This window comes from Amorphotheca resinae (genome assembly GCF_003019875.1).
Source record: "Amorphotheca resinae ATCC 22711 unplaced genomic scaffold M430scaffold_1, whole genome shotgun sequence".
Taxonomy (NCBI): domain Eukaryota; kingdom Fungi; phylum Ascomycota; class Leotiomycetes; order Helotiales; family Amorphothecaceae; genus Amorphotheca; species Amorphotheca resinae.
Genome location: NW_020194471.1, coordinates 2956877 through 2982156, shown reverse-complemented (window position 1 = coordinate 2982156; position 25280 = coordinate 2956877). Strand labels below are relative to the sequence as shown.

At 49.5% G+C, this 25280-nt stretch overlaps 9 protein-coding genes across 9 annotated transcripts; 5 read left to right on the top strand and 4 right to left on the bottom strand.

Annotated features, from left to right (window-relative positions):
- Positions 1 to 197: 197 nt before the first annotated feature.
- M430DRAFT_15294 (hypothetical protein) lies at positions 198 to 5699 on the top strand (the record flags this gene model as incomplete). The annotated part of the gene is made up of 3 exons (XM_024863216.1): positions 198 to 3965; positions 4013 to 4699; positions 4746 to 5699. The coding sequence occupies 3 exons, from the start codon at positions 198 to 200 to the stop codon at positions 5697 to 5699; spliced, it is 5409 nt and encodes a 1802-aa protein (XP_024725585.1).
- A 1185-nt stretch (positions 5700 to 6884) lies between these two features.
- Positions 6885 to 7715, top strand: M430DRAFT_55466 (hypothetical protein; the record flags this gene model as incomplete). The annotated part of the gene is made up of 3 exons (XM_024868541.1): positions 6885 to 7238; positions 7337 to 7511; positions 7572 to 7715. The coding sequence occupies exons 1-3, from the start codon at positions 6967 to 6969 to the stop codon at positions 7713 to 7715; spliced, it is 591 nt and encodes a 196-aa protein (XP_024725584.1). The 5' UTR covers positions 6885 to 6966.
- Positions 7716 to 8488: 773 nt separating this feature from the next.
- Positions 8489 to 9841, bottom strand: M430DRAFT_55465 (hypothetical protein; the record flags this gene model as incomplete). Its single annotated transcript, XM_024868540.1, has 6 exons — positions 8489 to 8725; positions 8778 to 9161; positions 9209 to 9492; positions 9560 to 9571; positions 9632 to 9650; positions 9803 to 9841. The coding sequence occupies 6 exons, from the start codon at positions 9839 to 9841 to the stop codon at positions 8489 to 8491; spliced, it is 975 nt and encodes a 324-aa protein (XP_024725583.1).
- Positions 9842 to 10770: 929 nt separating this feature from the next.
- M430DRAFT_47117 (hypothetical protein) lies at positions 10771 to 14200 on the bottom strand (the record flags this gene model as incomplete). The annotated part of the gene is made up of 2 exons (XM_024867902.1): positions 10771 to 13707; positions 13757 to 14200. The coding sequence occupies 2 exons, from the start codon at positions 14198 to 14200 to the stop codon at positions 10771 to 10773; spliced, it is 3381 nt and encodes a 1126-aa protein (XP_024725582.1).
- A 363-nt stretch (positions 14201 to 14563) lies between these two features.
- Positions 14564 to 16163, bottom strand: M430DRAFT_47116 (hypothetical protein; the record flags this gene model as incomplete). Its single annotated transcript, XM_024867901.1, has 4 exons — positions 14564 to 15040; positions 15087 to 15775; positions 15837 to 15916; positions 15976 to 16163. 4 exons carry the CDS (start codon positions 16161 to 16163, stop codon positions 14564 to 14566), a joined length of 1434 nt encoding a protein of 477 aa, XP_024725581.1.
- Positions 16164 to 16517: 354 nt separating this feature from the next.
- Positions 16518 to 18523, top strand: M430DRAFT_92841 (hypothetical protein; the record flags this gene model as incomplete). The annotated part of the gene is made up of 2 exons (XM_024869738.1): positions 16518 to 16586; positions 16634 to 18523. 2 exons carry the CDS (start codon positions 16518 to 16520, stop codon positions 18521 to 18523), a joined length of 1959 nt encoding a protein of 652 aa, XP_024725580.1.
- Positions 18524 to 18651: 128 nt separating this feature from the next.
- Positions 18652 to 20663, bottom strand: M430DRAFT_63242 (hypothetical protein; the record flags this gene model as incomplete). The annotated part of the gene is made up of 7 exons (XM_024869041.1): positions 20396 to 20663; positions 20034 to 20328; positions 19823 to 19978; positions 19560 to 19766; positions 19339 to 19498; positions 19020 to 19282; positions 18652 to 18972 (listed from the first exon to the last, which is right to left on the bottom strand). Exons 1-7 carry the CDS (start codon positions 20458 to 20460, stop codon positions 18652 to 18654), a joined length of 1467 nt encoding a protein of 488 aa, XP_024725579.1. The 5' UTR covers positions 20461 to 20663.
- A 229-nt stretch (positions 20664 to 20892) lies between these two features.
- On the top strand, positions 20893 to 22370 carry M430DRAFT_162466 (hypothetical protein). Its single transcript, XM_024863427.1, has 5 exons — positions 20893 to 20913; positions 20965 to 21642; positions 21693 to 21812; positions 21864 to 21959; positions 22012 to 22370. Exons 2-5 carry the CDS (start codon positions 21120 to 21122, stop codon positions 22263 to 22265), a joined length of 993 nt encoding a protein of 330 aa, XP_024725578.1. The 5' UTR covers positions 20893 to 20913; positions 20965 to 21119; the 3' UTR covers positions 22266 to 22370.
- Positions 22371 to 23557: 1187 nt separating this feature from the next.
- Positions 23558 to 24694, top strand: M430DRAFT_132193 (hypothetical protein; the record flags this gene model as incomplete). Its single annotated transcript, XM_024862235.1, has 4 exons — positions 23558 to 23613; positions 23664 to 23858; positions 23912 to 24092; positions 24153 to 24694. The coding sequence occupies 4 exons, from the start codon at positions 23558 to 23560 to the stop codon at positions 24630 to 24632; spliced, it is 912 nt and encodes a 303-aa protein (XP_024725577.1). The 3' UTR covers positions 24633 to 24694.
- Positions 24695 to 25280: the final 586 nt, after the last annotated feature.

The window sequence follows — 25280 nt, the reverse complement described above, 5'->3', positions numbered from 1 at the left end:
CTAGCAAGTTCCCCCCCCCGCGCACGTCGCCCTCCAATGTAGCAAGGCTTTTGCTACCATCGACGACCTCTGGCTTTGGGCCACCCGACTGCAGGTCTGCACAACAAATTCTCCGGTTGTCTCGTAAGAGCTGCGCCGGTTCTGATCAGGATACTGCTGGTTGACTCGACTGCGCGCCAGATCCCGTAGCAGTCAAGATGTCCTTCCACGGAAACAGTCAGCGGCGTTATGGCCATGTACCCCCGGCACAATATGGATCACCAGGAGCGCAAGACCAGAATCTGGCGAATCTCGGTTTGCATAGGCGGCCAAGTTTTGACAATGGTGACGATGCCGCGTTCTTCGACCCGAGCAATAATAGCAGGTATCAGGGTGTTGTCCCCCCTCCAGTGCCTGCGAAGACCCCAAACCCGTCAAACGAGGAGCTATTTATGAGAAGTCCTACTGCGGCTTCACCGGGTCGTTCCTCCTTTGGAAATACCAGTCCGGCGATGTCAGGATATCAGCATCAGTATCAGCCTTTCCCCGCTGGGCCTCAATCGCCATCATTGTCGCAACCCTCCTACAATCCACAGCACTTTGCCCGCACACAGTCCCAATCGCAGGCTCCCCAATACCGTCCGGATCCCAGTCCTAGCTTCAATACCTCTGCATTTCCAGGTGTCCAACCGTACAATCCTGCAAATTACCAGACTTCTCAGCCTCCGCCTGTTCCAGCGCGTCAGAGTACGGTTTCGGGCTATACCACTTACCCCAATCCCTCATATGCGACAGCATCCACACCACTTACAGCCCAAACTTCTACACAGTGGATTCCACAGCAACAATATGGCCCTCCGGTCCCTGCACGCTCTTCTACGCATGCTATGTATGATCAACCCCTGACTAGTCCGACATACACACCGTCAAGTTCAGTCCCCCTTCGACCTCGGCAGAGCTTCTATAACGCGCCGCAATCTACTGCTCCCTACCCAACGAATGGTGACAATTATCCTCAGGATAATCATGCAACTCCAATCGCTACGCAGGCTCCGTACCCGAACTACACTGGTTATGCGCCACGGCTGGTATCACAGTCCTATCCAGACGCCGCAAACCAGCATGCCTTCTCAAATCGTTCAAAACGAGCCTCGACGCAACCAAGCCAGCCGACCCCACCTCCAATTCCCATGCCTACTGGTCCTAACTCAGCTGGACCAGACGGCCCGAGACTCCAGAGACACCCGACCCTTCGGCCATTACCCAGTGCCCCGGTAGATGACGATGACACCGAAGATGAAGACGATTGGGGACTCCCGAGGCATGGCCAAGTGGTGGAAACTATGACACAGGAGCAACTTTTCGCGGATATTGGCGATGCCCTGTCTGGGGCCTCCCCGAGGCATAGCCAGAGGAACGGGGATCTTCTAGATAGAGAACCTGGAGCCCTGCATCGATTTGATTCAAGAGCCACTACAGCTGGCCCTGGAACTGGCATTGATCGATTCTCGTCTACCTCCTCTACATTGCATTCAAACCATCTCGCGCCGACAGATGATTATGATGATGATGACGAGAGTGATATAGAGGCTGCGGCTGGCCTAGAAGCCATGCGAATTGCCGAAGAACAAGATGCACAAGAAGCACAACGAGGGGGAACCAGAGCTCTAAGTTTCAGCAGCTACGAAAACCAGCAATCTCCAGGTCGACAACTATCACAGGACGAAAGTAGTAGTGATGATGACTACAAGAACATGGACTTAGGGCTCGTTGGCGGTGGTTACGATGCTCATATGTCTTATGGTGAGGATCTAAGTGCCACGCATACTGGCCATAGTAGTGAATTGGAGGACCAGAGCAGGCCCCTGCCTACTCCGCATGAGCTAGGGAGATCTGATAGCTACAGTCACAGTCCTGCCCCCGGTCTTGGGGGAATGATGGATTATTCTCATCCCGGCGAGGGAGCCGGCCATCCCTTTCCAGCTTTCGAAGACGCAAGGGTCGACACCTTCGGAACTGGTGGGCTACAAAGACCAACTTCACACTCCCACCGACTTAGTTTTGATGAAGGAGACGAGCAGTCTTTGCAAGCCCGGATCTCCGAATCGAGACAAAGTGAAAGATCTGGGAGTGAAAGCCCTTCCCGAGATGATATGCCTGAGTTATTCTATCATCCCGGTATGGGTACATCCCCATACAATCTGAACCGGCCACTCCCCGCTGTTCCTCCGATGTCAGAAAACATGATCCCTCAACTATTGCCCGCTGGTTCGTATAGGAACCATCAGTATTCCAATTCGTATGGGTCAACTGAAATTGCTCGCCCACCATATGTTCCTAACAATCCTGATGGGTACCCTTCGCAAGAAATTCTTAACGCCGGTGGCCAATATGTTCCTAGGTCGACCTCCCTGATAAGCCATAGTAGCACGCCGCAAACTGTGCCTCCAGTCAGATCAAAGACTGATGCAGAAGAGCGCGCACGTGCCCTGAAGGCTGCTGGCGCCAAGCAAATGGGTCTCCGTTCTAGCTCTGGCATAGATGGTTACGATTTGGCCTCGGCAACTCCGCAGTCAACAGTCGCGCTTGATCTCCCTGCACTTCCAGCCGGAAGACGAAAGAAGTTCTCACCGTCAAGATTGTCGTCTGCAGATTTTAGAAAATGTCAGGAACCCTGGGCTTTGAGCGGGCTCGCGGGGTGGATCCGAGAGATGGCTGGCGGAGAGACTGGTGAAGGAGAATCGGATCTCAGGCAAAAGACAATTGAGGATGGACTCGTAGCTCTCTTCACCCACAAAGTCCCTACTATGAACACAGCTGATGCAGAAACACTGAGTCAAAAGGTCGTCAAGTCAATGCTTGATGCTGGTATCCTCTTGCCTGAAGAAGAATGGGTCAAGTTCGGTCATGGTAAAGTTGCTGGGGTCCTGTGGCAATTGACTGGGTCTGGTTGCTATGCACCTAAGCTTCACGAGCCGGAGATCCATGGCCGATGTTATTCGCATCACTGCGGCAGAACATTGAAGAAGATCAATCTTCAAAAGCGAAATCTTGAGCCATCGCGCAAATCCGAGGATTGGGTCACCTTCTTCAAAGTTACGAAAGAGCAACTTGAGGGTGCGAACAAAAAGGAGATCCAGCGCCAGAACAATCTGCACGAGATTGTCATGTCTGAGGATACATACATGGACCAAATCAATGTCCTGCGAGTATTATACAGAGACGAGCTGTCGACGTGGCAACCACCCATCATTGCCAAATCGAAGATTTCAAAATTCATCACATCCGTTTTTGGTAAAATTGAAGCTATCAAGGAGGTCAATGAGAACTATCTCCTGGCGCAGCTGAAATATCGACAGAAGGAACAAGGCCCCTGGATCATAGGCTTCAGCGATATCTTCCGAGAGTGGATTCGAAAGGCCAGAACTGCGTACATTGAATATGCCGCTGGGTTCCCATATGCTACATATTTGGTACGACGTGAGGCGGACAGGAACCTTCTATTCCGACAATTTCTAGACCAAGCTCGAGACAATAAGCTTTCTGGCCGCCTTGATTGGAACACCTACCTCAAGGCACCCATTACTCGATTACAGCGATACACACTTCTACTCAACACTGTTCTACACAACATGACGCAGGATACTGAAGAGAAGGCGAACCTTTCGACTGCCATAGAAGAAATTAAGGCAGTCACGCTTGAATGTGATGCGAAGGTGGATGAACAATCGAAAAAGGTCGAGATGATCGAGTTGCAAGCCAAACTGTTCCTCCGGCCAGGAATGGAACGGGTAGAATTGAACCTCGATCATCTAGGTCGAGAGCTTCTCTTCCAGGGTGATCTTCAACGTGCTGGTGCCAATCGCTTCACCTGGCTAGAGACACATGCCATCCTCTTTGATCATTATCTCGTACTCGCCAAGACTGTCGTTCAACGAGATGCCGGTGGTGGGCGGAAGAAAGAGGTTTACGATGTATCGAAGCTTGTGAGTATTATCTTTCTTCTGATGTCGTCTCTGGACTAATTCTGTAGCCTATCCCAATGCAGCTCTTGGTCCTTGAGAGTACCAATGATGACCCAGTCGTCAAATCCTCTGTGAAAGGGATCGGTGCTGTCACAACTGTTACCAAACCCGCGCCAAGCTCTGCTGTGGAGACAAGAATCCCACGAACTGCGATGAACAGTATTGAGAAAACGAATGCCTTAGAACATACCAGCTCAAGCAACTCTACAGCAACAGTAGCGTCGGTGACAAGGCTCAATCCATCAAGCTCGAACGACGATACCAGGTCAATGTACCCTTTCCGAATCAAACACCTCGGGAAGACCGAAGTATATACTCTTTACGCGCCATCTGCACAAAACCGACAAGATTGGTGCGACAAAATATTGGAAGCCAAAACTCGCCATGCAGCATCTTTGTTTGAGCAGAATGCTGAGCCATTCCGGTTACGAGTCATGGCTGACAGCGCCTTTGCTTATGATGTGATGACAGCTGGAACGCAAAAGAGCGTAGTTTCTGTGAAAGGGACACCATTGGATAGAGCGATCCGAGAGATGGAAGCCACATATGGAACAGGGCCAAGGCCAGGGCCAGTATGCAGGGCTCAAGTTAACTGTGCTACAGCGTTCAACTGCCACGGAAAGCAGATGGTTGCGATCGGGACGGATTACGGTGTCTATATTTCGGAGGCGTCAAATCCTCGAGGCTGGACAAGAGTGAGTTGAGAACAATATATTTCATAGCTCACGCTAACACACCTAGGCGATCCAAATTGCTCGGGTGACTCAAATAGCAGTCCTGGAAGAATTCTCTCTCTGCCTTATCATCGCCGACAAAGCCTTAATAGCATATCACCTCGATGTAATCGTACCAACGACCAGTTTCCCAGGCCCACAACACGATTCTGCTCGGCGGGCACCTCAGAAGCTCTCCGGCACTCGTGATGTATCCTTCTTTGCGACTGCCCGCATGAAAGACCGGACTTTGGTATTCTACAAGAAGCGTGAAGGGCTGCATTCCACCTTCAAAGTTCTGGAACCCGTGTTCCAGAAATCCACGGAGAAAAAGTCTCGACTCTTCGGCAGGAAGTTCGGTGGTGGGACAACGGAATTCTTTAGAGAATTCGATGAATTTTACATCCCGACTGAATGCTTCACAATCAATCTCTTCCATACTTATATTGCTATAAGTACACTGAAGGGTTTTGAGCTCATGACATTGGATAAGAAGGTCCCAATGAGTATCCCGGATTTGAAGAACCCTACCATCAGCAATATTGCAAACAGGATTGCGAGCCAGAAGCCTCTTGGCATGTTTAGGCTATCAGATGCGGAATTTTTGCTATGTTACGAAGAATGCGGTGTCTATGTTGACAAGCACGGCGATGTATCAAGGTCGGTCATCATGGAGTTCGTGGGCAAGGCAAAACACGCCGGTATGTACGGGGCGTACCTCCTCCTATTCGACAGTGATTTCGTCGAGATTAGAAATGCCGAGAATGGCAGACTGCGACAAGTCATTGCGGGCAGAGATGTGCGGTGTTTAGATTACGGGGTCAATCCGCTTGGAGCGGGTAATGCCAGTAGTCATATGAATTCACCAGGTTGTGATAACGGAGCGGAGCGGAGGACCTTGAAACTGGCGATGGCTCATCCGGAAATAGCGGGGAATCAAATAGTGCTGGAAGTGGTCCTCAACGAGGGACATTCGGAATGATTATGCCCGGAAGGCTTCACGATACCCAGCATCTGAATTGGAGGAAATGAGTACAATGAGATGATGATTTTCAATGAGATGCAGTGATCAAACCTTATCTCAAGGTGCGATGTACAACAAAAGATACTCATATTTAAGGAGGGGGCTGCGTTGTCAATTACTCGGGAAATATCAGTAACTACTGAGAATGAGAAATGAGTGGAAAGCATGTTGATACCAGCCGGGCATTTTGGAAAAGGAATGCCATCTCTCTCGCTAATGATCTACTCCCCCTCCCCGTCATGACCATATCAAATACTCGTTGGATAATATGGACCACCTAACGAACCTACTTCTGGATAAGGAGATCAAGAGCATAACAGGATGTTGATAAAGGCCAATCCAAGACCGATTTGGAAACTGGGTCCCGGGCATCATTTGCTGGTTCTCTAGATGCTCCTGTAGGTCTGTTTCTTCACTCCTTTCGGTCGTTGATTAATTGCTGAACATGTCTTAGTTGTAGGAAGACTTGTCGAAACCACACAAACATGATGAATAGAATTGCGAACAGCACTCCAGCGTAGTGAGATACGATGAACGCAATAAGGTGTAACCTGCTTCCAGAGTCATAGCTGATGCCAGTTGCCTGGCACTTTTGGATTATGTGATTTTGAGATGATTCTTTTGTTGTTGAGGCAGCTAAGGATTTTCTGTGTGATCAAATGAGGTACTCTCTGACAGGTTCTTGGAATATCTGAATTTTAACAAAGGACAGAGGACAGCAAACTATGCAATAGCCAAGAACATAACTTAGCTACCTCCCCAGGGACCTGATCTATGGTAACGACACAATCTAGGTGAGAATACCACACCTTGCAATACTTTGCGAAGATGTACGTATCGGTCAGATGTAGCATTGCCTCAAGTCACGTGGAGATCCAAATGGAAGGCTGAGCAGACAGAGCACAACCTGTAAGTTACAAACGTGGAACATACGGCAATGATGGAATGACGGGGCAATACTAAGGGGGAGGCAGATCATCGAGTGTCATTGTAAGGATTGACCCCTGTTGCCCCTCTCTCCAAGTGGCGACGGGGCAGCATTCTTGGAATCGTGACGTCACATGCACGTGTTGTCGCTCCTCCCTATATCTATCTGATATCTGATCAGGAACCATTCTACATTTCTTCATTCATATGAAAGAACACCTTTTCCTCTCTTCAATATCTCCAATTGTCTCGACTTTCCCAGAGTTATCTTCTTGATCACTGTCAAAAATCCGCAAAGATGAGCAGCAACTTCGACTCTCAATACCCCGGCCAGACCACCGGTCAAACCCAGAACCTCCAGAGCAATAACCCCTATCCCACCGGATCTACGAAGCCTGATCCTCCTCCAAGACCTCCCTATGGAGCTGCGCAGTCGCATCCAGTGCAAGAATCCGGGTACGCTTCCAGCGGCCCAGCATATCAGGACACCAGCACAGCGACAAGCGGGACCTCACACGTTCCCTACGACACCGCGGGGCAGACCACCGGAACCACCGGCGCGAATGAACAGTAACCTCTCTCCCCTTTTCACCACCCACCCATCCATCAATCACCAAGCACGAGAGAAGGGGGGGAAAAAAAAAAGGAAAGCTAACGAACCAAATCAGCACATACAACCCCGACTCCCACCACCACAGCACAGCCGCAGACACCGCACACCACACGGGCGACAAATTCCACGAGTCCGCATCCGGACTCAAAGGTCTCGTAGCCGCTGTGCACGGCGCAGGAGAATCACTACGCGGTAACATAAACGCTGAAATCGATCGACTCTTTCACGACGTACTGTCCCCCCCCTTTTCCCCCCTCCCTCTCCATGCAAGACTAACAGACAAGGAACAGAAAACGGGCGAGGAGCGGAATAGCGCTATTGCGGCAGCGGGCGAGGATGAGATGGCGTCAGGTCGCTTTAATAGATTGACGAAGAATCGGGAGGGCGTGGTGCCTGGGGCGGATGGGGAGAGGAGGGATCAGAGGCGGTTTTAGAAGTGTCGACGGTTTCTCTTGTCTTCTTTTTTTTTCCTCTTTTGGGGTGTTTCGTGAGCGGCGCTTTTGCTCGTTGATTGGATTGGATTGGATTTGGATTTGGATTTGGATTGAATTGGATTATTCAGCTACCCTACCTAGGTACTACTACTATAAGGCAGGATGGCATATCTTGACGAGAAGGGATGGGATGATATATCTGAACGACGAATGAAAAGTACCTACCTATACTGTACCACTACTCTACTGTACAATAAAACATAAACGACAAAGCAAAATACAGAAAGAATATGATGTCCCAACTCATCCAGTACGAATTCATTCCACTAGTTTCTACCTAGTTTTCTATCCAGGGGACAGTTGATATTTAAGGAGGGGGTTTTCCAAAATGTAGATGACGTCAGGGGAGTCAGGTACAAGTGTACTTAGCCTCGTATAAAATCTACTCGGTGTCGGGCATATTCACGTGATGGGATTATAAATAGAGATCTTGATTGACGGCGTGATCGACGGCTTGATAGACGGCCTTGATGGACGCTGTCGTCATGTTGACTTATTGAGCTACCTATTCTGACGCGGGTGATACGGGTATTTGTACGGGGAAGGCATTGGACGGGGGAAGAGCATCAGAACTCATGATATATATCACTGCTGCCGATCGTAACTACGTCCATGCGTTATAGATCACTGGGTCAAGGATCAACCAATCTACTTCCCTTCCTCCCCAGCCGGCGAACAATTTCCCTTTTCCCCGTCTAGCAAAAATGAAAATTCTATGCGACAATCTTCTTGCTCAGGATATCCTTCAGGGTGACGGCATCAGCGGCGAACTTGCTGATACCCTCGCGCAGCTTCTCCACCGCCATGGTGTCCTCGTTGAAATCGAATCGGAAGTTGGGCTCGTCATTGATGTAGGACTTCTTCTCGATGTTGAGGCTCTTGGCGCCTGAAGCGTCGAGCTTCTTCGGGACAGGCGCAGTGGCTGTCATTAATTCCTCAAGCAGGTTGGGCTACGCGGTGTTAGTTTCTGCTGTAAATGTGAATGTGGTCCTGGAAACATACCGAGATGGTCAGGTAGTCGCAGCCAGCCAACTCTGTGATCTCCCCAGTGTTTCTGAAAGAAGCACCCATGACGATGGTCTTGTAGTCGTACTTCTTGTAGTAGTCATAGATGGCCTTGACAGATGCCACTCCTGGGTCCTCCTCCTTGGAGTAGGTCTTTCCAGTCTTGGCCTTGTACCAATCCAGGATACGGCCAACGAATGGTGAGATCAGGAAGGCGCCAGCCTCGGCTCCAGCAATGGCCTGGACCTTGGAGAACATGAGGGTCAGGTTGCAGTTGATCTGGTGGTCCCGTTGCAGGATACGGGCGGCCTGAATACCTTCCCATGTGGAAGCAATCTTGATCAAGACGCGGGACTTGTCGATACCGATGGATTTGTAGAGCTATCCTCGATCAGCCTCTGACCATTAGCAGGTTGGAGAGGACCTACCTCAATTAAGTGGAGTGCCTTGTCAACAGAGGCCTTGGTATCAAAAGAGAAGCGGGCGTCGACCTCAGTTGACACCTTTCCGGGCACAATCTTCAAGATCTCCTTTCCGAACTCAACCAAGAGACGGTCGAGAGCCGCATCGATCTTCTCGTCGAGCGTCTTGCCGTGCTCCTTGCCGTATGCGATGGCAACATCCATGAGCTTGGCATACTCGGGCTTTTGGGTAGCGGCAAGGATGAGGGAGGGGTTGGTGGTGGCATCTTGAGGCTTGTACTTGCCGATTGCTGGAAATGGTCAGTTGTTTGTTCATTCGAGCCCTTTGGGAGATGCGCGTGTCGGGAGGAGACGTACTTGCGAAGTCACCTATTCGAGATAGACCGTTAGCTCAGATTCTTCGGACGCTGCCCCAGGATTGAAGCTTACCAGAGTCGCAGACAACGGTCTAAACGGCGACAGAGAGTCAGCATACTCGTTCTTGGACGCCCGGAATCCGCATAATTGAAGAGAGAAGGCGATTTGACACCGCCAAGGTCTCAACAGATGGGAGATTTCCGGGTTCTCCGATCAGCGGGGGGTGGGGGAGGAAGGACTTACGGTGCCAGTGGCCTTCAGGTGGTCCAGAGAGGTAGACATGATGGCGGGGGGCGTGAATATGGTGTTGAGTATCAAGAATCAGCTCCTTTGCTGTAGATGTGGAGATGAAATGGGGTTGGAAAAGAGGTGGCGGGGACGAAGAGATGTGATGGGTTTTATGGAGGTTGAGAAATTGGAAAAATCGGAGACGGTCGCTTTGAGTGGTGTTGCAGCCCCTCGTTGGGGGGGGAGGCGAGGGGCGGGCGGACCTTGCATCGTCATCAGTCCGGCGCGTGGCGGCGCTGTGGGGTGCCGTACTGCCATGTTTATAATGGTCGGCCTGATTACCTATATGACTAGGTATATGATCATGATTATATATATGATTATATGATATGGCCTGCACGGGAAGATAGAGAATACCCTATATATTATATGCATCTACATCCAGCCTGCCCGACTGTATTTTTCCGGCCATCTCTTCCTGCATTCCTTTGCATCGTTGATCTTCTCTTGCCAGAATCCAGTTTGTTGCTCTTCATGAAGCTGCGTGTCCCCCAGTACATCCCACCTTTTGCGTTGCTGGTCTATTCTGCCCGCCCTTTTCCCCCGCCCACCAAACGCCGACGGCCTTAAGCCCCGCCTCACAGTGAAATCTCCCGTTTTGCCAGTGAAAGGTCCCATATCAACAATACACAGATATATACCCTACGTGCTCTGTAGATATCTGCACATCCTCGTAAGAATAGGAATAGTGAGAACGGGCATGGGCCCAAGAGGCCAGCTCAACAGATATACCCAAAAGATACAGAAACAGGTTGACTTAATCCCCCCCTGAATTCATTCCTAGATCCCACAAACCCGCAATGATACATACAAGATACGCTAAAACAACCCTCTCTTAAACTCCTGCCCATATATCCTTCTCCCCCGCCTCAACCCAATCAGAAATGACAAGAGGAAAGAGAAAAAGAGAGGGAGAGAGAGAATCACCGCTCAAACTCCACCACCTTCTGCGTAGCTGTACTAGCGCTCCTTGACCGGCCTCCAGCTCCCGTTCCTGATCCAGAACTAACCGGGCTCAAGTTCGTCGTCTTGACACCATCCTGACCCTTACTGCTCCCTGCCTCTGCATCCGCGCCCTCAAGCAGATCCCGATCTTCACTCCGGACACTCCTGCGCTCGGCATCTGCACCATATCCACCAGGTGTTCGAGACTCGTACCCGTCGTCATCTTCATCGTCGTCGTCGGGTCGCTGCAGGGCATTCTTCTCCATCTCCTTCTGCGCCTCATCCATCCGGCGTCGTACCTCAGCCGCCACGCGCATGCCGTCCGTGACAATGTTGTCGAGCACGCCGCGGAGGCCTTTGCCGGGGGGCACGAGACCCGCTGATCCAGTGCCGCCTACACCCGCAGTCGTGGGAGTTGCGGTCCGGCGGTTGAAACCGAGGTTGGCGAACGTTGTGAGGGGGGACGAAGAGGTAACTGGCGTAGGAGCGATTTTGTCGGTGATGTGGAAGGAGGCGGGGAAGGAAGATTCGAAGAATTGCTCGAGGAGCTCGTCGGCAAGTACGACCATGCGGAAAGTCGGGAGCGTAATGTGCAGTGGTTTGGAGGGGTCTAGCGCCGCATTTGCGGCTGCGGCTTGGGCCTTGGAGGAGCTTCGTCGGGCCTCTATGCCCACTGGATTTGATGAGGGGGGTGGTACGGCCGCAAGACCGGTGGGCTTATTGCCTCTCGATGGAGCTGTTTCAGTATCTGGTGAGCCGAGATCAAGGAGATCTTCCCCGTCATCACTGTCTTTGCCAACGCCGGAATTGTTTTTGTTATTTGGAGTGTCTTCGTGATTTTGTGGATGATCTGGGTCGGCGTATTCAAAACATCGTCGGATGAAGGCACTGACGCTGCTGAGAAACCGCTCGTTTGTGCTTCCTTGAGCTCCATCAATTAGACCCCCCGTTCCAGCTTCATACTCGCTCAAACCTGTCATCGAACTCGACGGGGTCAATGAACCTTCTAGCCCTCTACGAGACAGGAAGAGAAGCGCTTCAGATATCCGTAGTATCCCCTCGCGATCAACTTTCCCGTCGCCATCGTCGTCGTAAAGCTCGAAGAAGTATGTGATACTGCCCATAATATCCCCCTTCCCTTTTATATGGGCCAAACCGGCAACGACATTCTGTAAGGTCAAAGCCGAGTTCATGTCCACATCCCATCGTCGAAATAGTCGCTGCATAAACTCGTGGTCCGCTGGTTCGGGCTTACCACCCCATGGTGACAGCTCCCTGCGTCGCACGCTATTACCAAAATATGAATGCTTCTCCCGCTCTGAGAAGTTCTCCTTCTCCGGAGATGATGGGGAATCGGTGATAGCCCACTTAGCCATCCCCGCAAGGAACTCCCGAAATCCATCGTAGTCCATCAGCGTAGGGCTTGGTCCTAAGCCCACACGACCCTTTTCGATACTCTGAGTCTCAGAAAGCCCGTTGACGACTTCGGCTGCCATTGCTCTGCTGGCTTTCGCTCGCCTTTCCGCCTCTTCTTGTATCATTTGATTTCTCTGCTGCCGCTCGTACAGTATTCCATAGAATCTATCATATAGGGCACCCAGCTCATCAACGCTCAGTCGTTTGCTATCTGGGCCCAGGTTGCGTATCGAAGTTCGTTTTGCGAAGCTCTCTATGTTATTCAGGACACTATCCTTATGCTTCATCCGCTGTTCCGAGATACTGCTTTGTGTGATGCCCGAGAACTCTTTGAAGGCGACAACCATAAGCTCTTGGAAGCGAGTAACTGCTCTGAGCTTCACATTTTCCGATTTTGGATGCGCTGATTCGTCCAATTTTGAAAAGTATGATTTTAACACAGATATGAAAGCGCCATCATCGGTGGCGTCCAGAAGTTCCTCCCCATTAATACGTAAAATGGCCAGTCCAACCTGAAATAGGACCTTTGGGCCCTCGAGAAAGAAAACATCTAAAACGCGAAAGGCGAAGACCAGAGGCATCGAGTTAATATATAGTGATAAGAACCATGGCAGGGAGACAACGGAAAGCTGAACGTCTGATTTAACCAGATGGTCCCAAAGGATTGGCATGGTCTTCTCCACGAGGGACTCGAAAACTCGTTGATCAAGCAACGTGCCGTACATGGTCGTTGAATAGTATCCCGGCAGCAGTCTGTCACAGAGCGCAGACAGGAGAAAGAACGCCTGAGATTCCGACATGTATATGAGTAACGCTGCAACGACGATGTTCATGGCTTGGCAGTATCCGACCTCCTCATTGATCCAACTATAGGCTGTGAGTACTCTTCTCAGACGACCGATTCCTTGCTCGCTTTGGAATCCGGGATATTCTGGAAGACTTCGGTTCAAATCTTTCTCGATTTCATCAATCGCAAGAGAGTCTCTACCCTCGAATTTTGCCAAAGTTTCTTGGTATAGCGTCGGATGCTCCAAGCGTAGGAATAAAGATCCAGATGTCAGCTCCCATATCTCTCCTCGGAGCCGATTCGGCAATCCGACACGGATGAGCTTGTGAAACGTTGGCTGACGTATCAGCGTGACATTCCGTCCGTTATCTCGTAGATACTCTGCCCATAGCCTCATCTTGCTTCTATCGCGTAGCTTCTTGGCATCCCCAGGATATTTGAAAATCATGCCCAGTCCTGCATCGGGTGGATCAGATTTCTTGCTATCGCCAGAAAGCAAATGTTCCGAGTAGCACTCTGAGACCACTCTTTTCAACTTGCCAACATCGCCCACGCCTGATTTGAGGCCCTTTTTCAACCCATCGCAAAACCTTTCACAAGCCTGGCGGGTGCCAGCGAGTTGTATTGTGATCTTCTGCTGGTAGACGGGAGTTTTTGAGTCGGTTGCGGGTGTATTGCTGATTCCATTCCATGTCGTGATCGCCAAGGCAAACTATATAATAGGTTAGCAATTGACATGAATGTTGAGACGGGTCCTCTACCTGGTAGCTTTGGCTATGCAGCCGCTCGACACGTCTGATAGCACATAAGGGAAGCGTAAAACCATTGCCACCAGGTCCGGCACCATGTGTTTGCCCGGTGAATCCAGATGATGTGCTCGTACTTGCTGTCTGTAGGAAGCTTGTAGGCTGTGTTGAGAAGCACAGGTAAGCTTCACTCAGATGGAGCTTCCCAGCGTAATGATAGCCTCTGTCCCGATCTCTGTCTTTCTCCCCTTGTGTGGCATTTGGAGCATATGCGATGGGCGGACTGATTGTAAGCTCCGCATTGATCTCTTGTAGAGGGGTTTGTGTATCCGGCAGTCGAAACTGATGGCGGAAGAGCGTGGATTTCGCAGGATTGCGGTCGGACGCAGATATGTTGAGGGCTTGTGTAGGGTCAATGAACGATTGGGCCTTCTGCACAAGGCTTGAAAAGTTGAACATTGCTCATGTTTCTGCTGCGATGCTTGCAGCCCGTTCGTCCTCGATCACAGTGAAGAATGATATTGAGCACTCGACATCATCCGGCGTCCTCTCGGCTGCCAGCCCCTGTTGACTAGCGCCCGTAGCGCCTAAGCCAATCACAGATGGGGAGGGCGACCCCTATATCCTATTTTTGGACTGGGATTTTCTGATATTTATTATGGAATTGTTACAGGTTTTCTACTAATTATATAAGAGTATATCTTCCCTATTAAGGGCGTGTAGCTTCGAATTAGCTCGTCCGTGGTGATCGCTAAATGTTATCTCTAGACCCCAGGGACGGAGACTGACGTCTGCAATTATTATTTCTTCAGTTGCAGATGGCTACCGACCCTCAGACCGCTTCATATACGAGCGAAGAGACTCGCTCATGGCTGCAGCCCCCTTCCATCTCAGAGCAGCTCGATCTAAAAGTATCAAAGATGTCCCGTAGCCTTCCATCACTGTCGAACGTCTCTCCTTCTCAGTGTCTTGGTGTTCCAGAAGAATAAGCCCCGCCCGATATACCCATTGAGGCGTCAGAAATATCTCAACATGGTTTGGGTGCGCATACGTATTGAGAAGGCGAATGGCGGAAGTGGTGTTGGGGTCCATAAGGAGTTGGGTTTCGTATACAGCGGACATAATGTTTGGGCTGATAGGATGATCTGAATTGGCTTGTCTCTCCAATTCTTCTATATTCAATACTTGCAGCAATTTCCGAGCCTCAGAGACAGCTCCCTTTCGGAATTTGGATTGGACCCGATACAGGGAGCAAAGAAACTCAGAAGGCTGTGATACATCGAACTCGATCGCCCGTTTCTGATTCAGTGTTAGAGAAGTCAACGTGACTTGATGATGCACCTACTGGCTCTGGTAGAAAGGGCGGTCTATCTAATGCAACCGTAACTTGATTCTCCATGCAATATATGGATGAATGGATGTTGCGCATGTTTTCGCCGCGTGCGGGCATATCTTGTCCTCCAATATCGATTGCCAGTCTAGCGGCCAAGGTGATGAGCTGACCGAAGTTACCCTTTTGGGGATCAAAAAGACTATGCATCGCTAGGAGCGTGATTGCTTGCAATGTTATTATGGTAAGATTTGCTGTAGCGCTGTCAATATGTTGGAGTGCTCGTGTGTAGCAAGCATCTGACAGAGGCAAAAGCTGATTACCCCTTCCCTGTATGCACTGACAGGTAATTGAGTAAACCATTTGTAATATGAATGTCTCTGCCGGAGAAAGGTCTTGGGTAGGCGTGGTGTGAGGAGACAAAAATGGAAGTGAACTGTCCAGAAATGGGTATATTGGATGGATGACCGACAGATACTTTTGGAGCAGGAAATGGTGCATTCTGGGCTTCACAATCAAATCTTCCCCAAGTTCCTCAAGAGGATATGTAGATTCATCGGGAGGTATAGAGAAACTCTCAGGACCTCTAATAGCAAGGCTTTGAGAAAGGGCTGAGCGCTGTCCAATATATCTTGAATCTTCTCGTGGAAGAGAAGTCTGTCTGGCTGAGCCTGGAGCAGAGGGTCCACCGTCTGACTCTGGTCCTATGTCAAGATGGTTATTAAAGAGAAATTGTGGGATACTCTCTCCGAGCGGATCCATTACCATTAGCTTGCTGTCCAGCCGCTTGTGACTGGTTTGGTGAGGAGGTTTGATCGAGAGCTTCCACGAGAGATGAGATGTAGCTGATAGATGTGGTCAGGTTTTCTCTTGACTCCCAACTAATAAAGAACTGCCCACCTACCTTCGAGGAAGGTCTTCATCTAGCACATGATCGAAAAAAACACACTCCGCCCCGGATTTGGCACAATTGCGACACGAGGGCAGCAGGGTGTCGCAACGCCTCCTATTTGCCCGGCAACGACGACATGCAGGCAAAGTACTTAGCAGCTCGTCGAGCCGCGGTCCTCTCGTGAGGTTTATTTGTTCCATCCTTGCTGGACATATCTACCAAGAAAGCCGACCCGGGAGCGGGAGTCGTGGATATATGCCGAGTTGTAAGGCGAATGCGGCGTTAAGGGAGGGAGTTTTGGCTGGCATTATCCCCCCACTGTTGAGCCGTGACCGTTGAGGGCCTATTATATAATCACGCTAAGATAAGGAGATATTTATAAGTATTTAGGTAACCCAAATAGTTTATTTAGCTTATCTTCTACCGAATTTGCCTAAGGTAGGTACCGAGTATTTACTCGTGATCTTACAGGCCAGCCGTGGAGTTCTTCTCTAGGTTTGTTCCCTGCCTCCTCCTCCCTCCTCGGCATGGCCCCCTCACCTACCACGCGTGAGATGTCCTCACAGGCTCGTGTCCGTCGACGAGCTGTTGCTTGCGCCCGATGTCGTTTGCGGAAGGTAATGGTAAGTAGACTCTCGATCACATCACTGGCTGTGTCTCACGGTTTCAGTGTGATGCTGTCTCCCCAGCCTGTTCGCGGTGTGTCGATGCCGGCGTTCCTTGTGTTGCGTTGGATTCGTCAACCAAACGAGCAGCTCCACGGAGCATTGCCCAGTACCTGGAGACGGAAATCGCAAATCGCGAGAGGCATCATTCGAGCCTGAGGTCAACGGGGCCAGGGCAAGAATTCAGCCCGGCTGCCCATCCTCCAAGTTCTCCTGGCGGTCAGCAATGCTCTCTGTCGGATCTCGTCATTAAAGACTTCACGCCGAACTTTCTAGGCTTATCAGCAGCTATACCGTTTGCACGGTGTGTTGTTGTCGGGACTCGAATCCCCTCAACCCGACTTTTCGGGGCCACGGACATAGATGAGCACCATCCCAGATCAATCATCAATCCATTTCCGCTTGGCACACCATTAAATTCGATACCACTCGATGCATCCAAATATCTCTTTGATAATTATATGAACCGGGTAGCAGCTCAGTATCCAATCTTCTACTCAAACCACGTGATATCTTGCTACAATTCTGTCTTCAAGCGGTCATCAGGGAACTCGAACTTCGGAGCGGAAGCAAATGCCTATGAGATATATGTTGTCAGTCTCATAATGGCCATCTCTTTGACTACTGCCGCTAGAACTCAGCAAGCACGAGCAAATTCCATTGCTTCCGGACTATTTAAGAATGCTATTCGTCAAATTCCGGAAGTTCTCACGAATGATTTCAAAGGGCTACAGGCCTTGCTCTTGCTGCTTCAGTACGCCTTTCTTGACCCCGGCGCTGCCAATATATGGCTGCTTTCGGGATTTTCAAGTCAGGCTTGCATAGACCTCGGATTACACCAAGAACTTCCCCCAGATTCTCCTGTCTCGATCCTTACCCGGGATATGAGGCGCCGCGTCTTTTGGTGCGCCTATGAGATGGAGATTGCAGTCTGTGGTGGGCTTTTGCGACCAACAAGCCTTCTTGGTAAAAATATCAATGTATCTTTCCCCACGGACATTGAGGACAACGCTATCTGTGGGGCCGGGATTGATCCAAAAGGCCGGCCATCTAAGTTCACATCTCATAGAATATGGCGTTTCCGTCAGATTGAATGCGAGATTGTGTCAGTCCTCTTCCAGAATGAAGAGCCATCCGATGCCTCAATGTCACTAGAGGCTTGGATGGACAGTATGGAGAAGGCCATACACGAATGGGACGACGAAGTTCATCGCTCCGCAGCCTCCAACATGGATCCTTCTCTGAATTCACAATGGGCAGAAATGGACCTCTACGCTAATATTGCAACTCCGTACATTATAGTCACTCTCTACCGGCCCAGTCCTCGGATCCGGGAACCAACCTGCCAAAACCTTATGAAAGCTTTTATAGCAGCGGTAAGGGTCGCGGACGGATACTTCACACAGGCAAATCTGGACTTTGGCAACAGCAAGTACGTGTTTCACCAATGTCATCACACATTTGCCTCAGCTGTTGCTTTTCTACAAGCGCTTCAGAGGTGCAAAGATAGTGTCTGTACTCTATACTCTTTAGATCAGGTCGAAGGCTTTATGGCCTCGTTCTCACGCCTGTTTTCAACGATGGCAGAGCGGTGGCCTGCTGCATCACGTTGCTTGGAGGAGTATGAGCGACTGTTAGCACCAGTCAAGAAAGATTACGTCGACTTCATAACCCAGCGAGCTCGAACCCGAAGTTTTTCCCATGGGACCTCGGATCTCAGCACTCTCGTTGGATTTCCCGAGGAACTTATGGACCCAGTTACCAACCTTGACGAGATGTTCAATTTCGGCTCCTTCTTTCACCCGGCAGGATCTTCTACTGTTGAAGAGCACAGTTGGTTATATTCCCAAGTACCAACAAATTGGAATGCAGAGTTTGATTTCGAAATGGATTAAAGGTTCCCAAAAAGGTCTATGCTGAATTCTATAATGATTCGGACAATTCTATTCCAATTCCCTTGACTCTCAAAAACCCGGGAGCATGCCTAAACTTACACTAGAAATCTGGCACTGCCATGATAATTTTAGACCGACTTCTCGGCGGCATTTTCTGGCAGAGGCATCTTTTTCTCACCCTCAATAGAGGTGCCCTGGCTCTCTCCACCAACTTCAACGGCCTCACCATCGTGGGCATGTCCCTCCAAGATATGCTTTGGAACGACAACGTCGTCCTCAACGAAATATTTTGTTTCCTTGATGTGGAACGCAGCCAGATATATGAAGATGAGGACACCAGTTGCATAAAAGGTGAAGATGACAGCTGCTTCCTTGATGTAAGGAACATTAATTGAGTCGACCCCGAAGCAAATAGCTTCACCGGCACCAAGAAACCCACGGAATACACCCTATAACTTGGTTAGATCAAACCAATGTAGAGATAGGACGGACTTACAGCATAATTGGCTGCTTTTCGTGGAGAGTTCGTGAAGCACCCAAGGAAATACATAACAATGTATTGCCAAAGGGAGCTCGCTACCCAGTTCAACATGAACAGGAAAAAGATCGCAACAAAGTTGCCGTCTGTCCAGTCCGTTGGATTCTTGGGGGGATCGTGTCGGTTGTAATTTCGTGTCCGAACAATCTCCCAAATCCATGCTCCCATCAGGGGAATGCCAACTACTGCCAATCCAATGAAAGCTCTGGTCCTACGAGCCCCTTTTATTACGTCAGATGCTTCATCGATTTAGTTCTGGGGATCACAATCGACTTACAAGTTTTGTGATCCAAGATCTTCTGCAACCCATATCCGCACGGGATCTGTAGGCACACTGCAATAAATGACAGAAGACTCCTTGTCCGGAGATCATTGTGGAAAGCATTTACCGAGCCCCCATAGACAAGAAAACATTCGGCCGGCAGGAAGGCTGGAATCTGTACAGGGAGATATGTTAGTTTCGTAAAATTGAACACTTCAGATATCAGGGGTCATTACCATTATCAGGAGTTTCCAGTCTTTGAATATCTCAAGGTTTGCTTTCAACTCTTCAATGAAGCCTCGAGGCGCTACCGTTGCTACCTGAGTTCCATCGTCTCTCACTATTTTCTGGGGTGGCTGCAGAAGGAAAGCCATGCAAGCGCCAACTCCCATCAAGACGATAAAGACAACATATACCGCAGTTGGGACACCGGCAGCTTCAGTCTGGCAATGGAGTTAGCACCAACATCTTTCGGTACTTAACAATTTGCTACACTGACCGAGTGGCGATTTATGATTAAAGGAATGATGCCACCAACGACCGAGCCCATAGCCTGGAGATTTATTGACATGGTAATATATGAACCGCGATCTTTCTCCTCGGAGTACGACATTGCGATATACCCCATTGTAACGTATATGAGCCCGGCAGATACCTTTACAACGTCAGCATGCCATCCTACAGAAGGATCCGAGGTCGGTGTGTATTACTCCAATTGCCACACCGGCGAAGATGGGGAAGCCCTGCTTTCCGGTGTGGTCAAAATACCAGAGACTGCCGACATAGATCATGTACCCGATCACGCCTAAGCAACCGGTGATTGCGGGGCCGACGGTGTTGAGTACCGAGCCTCCAAAAGAAGCCGAGAAGAACCATACGCTGCATAGCGTGGCATTGACAATCTGGACTGTCTGGGCCGAGTTGGGTTTCCCTCCGCCGGCACCCAGGAGGTTCAGCGCCACATAGAGACCCGCTGACAACCCGACAAGAATTCCGATGATGACACTATCGCGTTAGGTTAGCCGGGGAATGCCATGGCCTTGCATTAAGAAACGTGGGGATGGAGCTATACTTTTGCCAATAGGGTGAGTTAAGTCGCAACTCTGGGAGAAAGGGTAGCTTGATTGCCTTCTTCATTTTGCAAGGGGGAAGAATGGGCTTCGAAGTCGAAGGTGTTCAGCAGAGCTCGGTCGTGGCATGATGTGTTTATGTATTCCAATCTCCTTCACGCTCATCTGTATCAGCGCGTATCAGTTCAAGACGGGTATCGATCTGCCTGGCACACAGTTGTTGATTGCCGGTACAGCTGCCTGCGCGGATCTCCGAAACCTGTGTCCCAGTGTCTATTTAATCCTTGCGCTCTTATCCGAGGAGGCCAGTAACCTCCCCTGACACTTCAACTACTAGCCATGATATATATCAAATATGATAGGGTAAGGCCACTTTACACTGCGCCCATTCCCGCGGGTTTCTACTCCATAGATGGGGTCCCGGTTTCTGGGTCCACATCGTCCCCCGTTCCCGCGCATCAAGCTCGTTGATATCCTGGAGGTACATGTGATATCGGCATGCGGAACAAATAGTTGCAAAGTAAGTTATCAAAGTTCACAGGGTCAATCAAATCTAATATAAAGTCGCAAGCCCTATCGATGTTATCAGCCGTTGAACTCTTCTCTATCACAGTCCCCTGCAGACGCCCTTGCCATTTCAAATCACACGAAGTAGAGTCTGTAGACTCCGGAATAGCTTCAATTTCTTCCATTTCCATTTGAATACCCTCCATTGCAACTATCAAGATGGGCTCCGTCGAGGTGACTATCCCAGTGATCGATATCTCCGGCTACCTCTCTGGCGACGAAGAGTCCAAGAAAAAGGTCGCAGATGAGATCCGTGAAGCATGTGAAACCCAAGGCTTCCTCCAAGTGGTTGGGCATTCAGTTTCTATCGATCTCCAAGAACGCTACCTCGCTGCTGTTGCCGAATTCTTCAACCTCCCTCTCGAGGAAAAGGAGAAAGTCGCCCTGACAAAGTCGCAATGCCATCGCGGATACGAACGAATCGGTGGACAAAAACTTGATGAACTTGACGACCAGGCCACGCCTGATCAGAAAGAAGGATTCTCGATCCGACGGGATAGACCCCTTGGTCGATTCTTGGAAGGTCCAAACCAGTGGCCTGAAGCACTTCCTCATTTCAAGACCATTTCCATGGAGTATTACGAGGCAGTTCATCAGTTGTCAAAGACTATGTTCAGACTTGTGGCACTCTCACTGGGACTTCCCGAGGATCACTTTGATTACTTCGCATCAGATCCAAATGGTGAGAATTTCCGACTCACACTGTACATCTAAGTCTAATGAACTGGCCAGGTATTTGTCTCTGCCGCGCGCACCACTACCCTCCGACGCCAAAAGACGCTGCAGGAAGAACTCGAGGAGTTGGATCTCATACCGACTTTGGTGCTCTCACACTTCTACTCCAAGATTCTGGTGAGATTTCCCCACCCTTATTAATTAGATCTCATCATTAATGTTTCAAAGTCGGCGGTCTTGAAGTTCTCCACAAGCCAACTGGAACCTGGCACCCCGTGATACCTATCAAAGGCGCATATGTAGTCAACATCGGTGACCTGATGCGTAAGCCTCTCTCTTCCCTACTCATCCTCAACCGCAGCTAACAAACACGCAGAAATCTGGACCAACAACCGCTACAAGTCAACTATGCACCGTGTTATTAGCCCCTACAGCGAGAAGGACAGATACTCATGTGCTTTCTTTAATGATGGTGCTTTGGATGCGGTTGTGGAATGTATCCCCACTTGCTTGAAGCCAGGAGAGCAGCCGTTGTATGCACCATTGAAGGTGGAGGACCACTGCATCAAGCGTTACAAGCAGAGTTACGGGGCAGCCGGAACGGAGCTTGCAACAGCTATTGCCGTTTGATTAAACAGGCCGAGCGCTTTATTGTATTATGGGGTGACCAGCTGAAGGGATGAACTTTGCTAGTACTTCAATTCAACTTTGTCTACACATTGCTTTGAGAGTGCGGTGATATTTGCCTTGTAGTGTGATATTACATTGATACTCGTCAAGAATAGCGTATCACTGAAGTCCTTCTTGACCACTACAACTATTCATGGCTCACCACATTTACAATAGTCTATAAATCTAGCTGCTCTTCATCCTTGGGTGCCTCCGTCTCTTCCAGCTGGTCTTCTCATGGCTATTAGCCTAGGGATATGCCTTTTGAAATACGACTCACGAGTCATAACATCTGGAATCCGAGCCTGTCAGAGTATAATATGTCTGCAATCGAGGTAGAAGGCTTTAGAGAAGATTTGGCAACGTCTTTGTCCCAGGTCCAAACTATGTAACCTTGAGACTCTCTCATAACCCGAAAGCAAAGATGAATAATAGCACAACCTTCTCTGCGCTCCTCTACGTCCTTGGTATTATCTACAACGGGGCAGCCTACCCTGTCTAGTATTGCACGTCGAATACACTTATGCCAGTCAATAAAATGAGATTACGGACTCTTGATCACACTCTACCACCAGCTTCAAATTGGTCTTGGTTGAGATTTTCATTTTGAGAAGTGTCATGAGGTTTTCTCAGGGAAAAGGGCCAATGACATTGAGTTCTAACATCTAAGTTCTGCTGAAGAGTTCGCATTGGATGCTTACCTCCTATCATTAGCGTTATCTTCATGAAGATATAGAAGGAGAATTTGTGTAAAGCGTTGTTCTGATAAGAAAGCGAGGGTGTAGAGAGCTAGGCAATAGAAAACTGGGGAAAATAGGAGGCGGGGTGATAGGAGGAGAGAGCGCATTATTTGGGTTAACCGAAATTCCCCGCATTTTAGAGACCCTCGGACGAGAACACGGCTTCGAAGATCTACCCGAGGCACACGACGATGATGATACACAGGATGCAACGTCGATATCGTATCTCCATCAATAGTGCTCTTTTCATGTTGCCACGGGGATCAGCGAAGGCAAGGGTGGGGTTCGAGTTGCGCTCTCCTCCGCGGCTAAGATAGGGGGGAAGCTACCCCGCTAAACTATCTACTTGGCTATGCACGCACGCCCTACCTAATACTGTGCGCTCTAAGGCTGAGCATCATAAAAGTATCTTTAACTAACTCTCTCGGGTCTTCTTTGCACATCACTTTTCAGCTCATCTCTGATATCTGATTTTTCAAACAATTTCCAGGAAATTTTAAGACTATCTTCATCATGGTTAAACGCGTACTCGTTGGATACGGTGTCGATGTCGACGCTGTAAGTGGCTGGTAATTCTTCCTGATAAGATAACTAGAGGCATAGTGCTGATACTACTCAGGATCAACACCAGAAATGGATCGCCAGCAAACCCAACCGATGTCTCGCGAGGTATCTTCGGTGCAACAGTTGGGATCGACCGTCTCCTGAAGCTATGGGACAAGTACGGGATCAAGACGACTTGGTTTGTGCCAGCACATTCTCTCGAATCGTTCCCGGAGCAGATTACCAAGGTTCGAGATGCTGGGCATGAGATGTGAGCGAAGAGATGTTCCTATTTAAGAAGACAATACTAATCTGGCAACATAGTGGACTTCACGGGTATACGCACGAATTCGTCTCGACGCTGAACGAGCAACAACAGAGAGATATCCTTTCAAAATCAATTGACGTCCTCACCAAATTCCTGGGCAAGAAACCAAAGGGATGGACCGCTCCTGCATGGGATACCTCCAAGCAAACGATCAGACTGCTTGAAGAATACGGCATTGTAAGTTCCTCCACATCAACCACACAATGTAGTCCCAAACTAACAATCCTTTTAATCTAGGAATACGACCACTCCTTTATGCACCACGACTCCCAGCTTTACTACGCACCCTACGAACCAGAATACATTGAGACCAACACCGCCGTTCCCGCCTCTTCATGGATGGTACCAATGACGTCCCTCAAGCCATCCAAAGTAGTCGAGGTCCCAGCTAACTGGCACCTCGACGACTGGCCACCCTTCGTGCTCTCTCTCAAACAAGCCTCTACCCACGGCTACGTTGACACGCGCTCTATCGAGCAGCTCTGGAAAGACCAGTTCGATTTCCTGTACCGCGAATATGATACCTTCATATTTCCTATGAGCATCCACCCCCAGGTTAGCGGCAAGCCGCAGGTTATCCTCATGCATGAGAGGTTGATTGAGTATATCAGTAAGCATCAGGGTGTGGAGTGGTGTACCATGGAACAGATGGTTGCGGAGTTTAAGGAAGGGAAGCTTTCGGGCGCGGAGGTCAAGGGGGGTGTTGAGCTGAAGTAGAAGTGCTCATATGTTAATAAAGAGCTTGATGAAGATGAATATATAACATGAATGAAGAAATGACATGGAAATGCAATCTCAAAATCCAGACAGCTAAGATACGCGGCATACGCCTAAGTCGTCTAAAGGGTAGCCCTGTTCTGTAGCTAGCCAGCAACCAATGTAATCAAGCCATCTAATCATAGTACTAATGATAAAGGCGCCATTGACGGCTCCGAGTTAAAACGGTGGGTCGGGGACTTTTGTGCAAGATAGCTCTTTCTGTCCAAGTGAAAAGGGGTGGACAGGAGTGGGATGCAAGGAAATGAAAGTGTGTAAGCCACGAAGCTGCACCTTCAGAAAGACCAAGTTATAACAGAGCAATGGATATGGACTTAGTACGTACCATCTGCAGAAAGGAATCTTCCAATTAGTAATATTCACAGCTTAGAACTCCCACATCTTACTATATGTGCCCAGTATTCATTAAAACGCCATGCAAAAGGAGTAACCAACGTAAATCCAAACCTGAGTATCTTCATTCCTCATCGCTCTCATCGCTTCAAGTCAAAAACCCTGCAACATGTGCTAAACCCCGCTCATCAAACTCGCTCAGGCTCGCTGCTCGAGTTACTCAGGCAAGTTGAGCAACTTGACGGGACCGAAGAA

Bases quoted from the DNA above. Each gene is read 5' to 3' on its own strand.
- M430DRAFT_162466 (XM_024863427.1), top strand. From the start codon at position 21,120: ATGGGCTCCGTCGAGGTGACTATCCCAGTGATCGATATCTCCGGCTAC. The intron at 21,643-21,692 runs GTGAGAATTTCC...TGAACTGGCCAG, and splicing joins CTTCGCATCAGATCCAAATG to GTATTTGTCTCTGCCGCGCG. The intron at 21,813-21,863 runs GTGAGATTTCCC...AATGTTTCAAAG, and splicing joins ACTTCTACTCCAAGATTCTG to TCGGCGGTCTTGAAGTTCTC.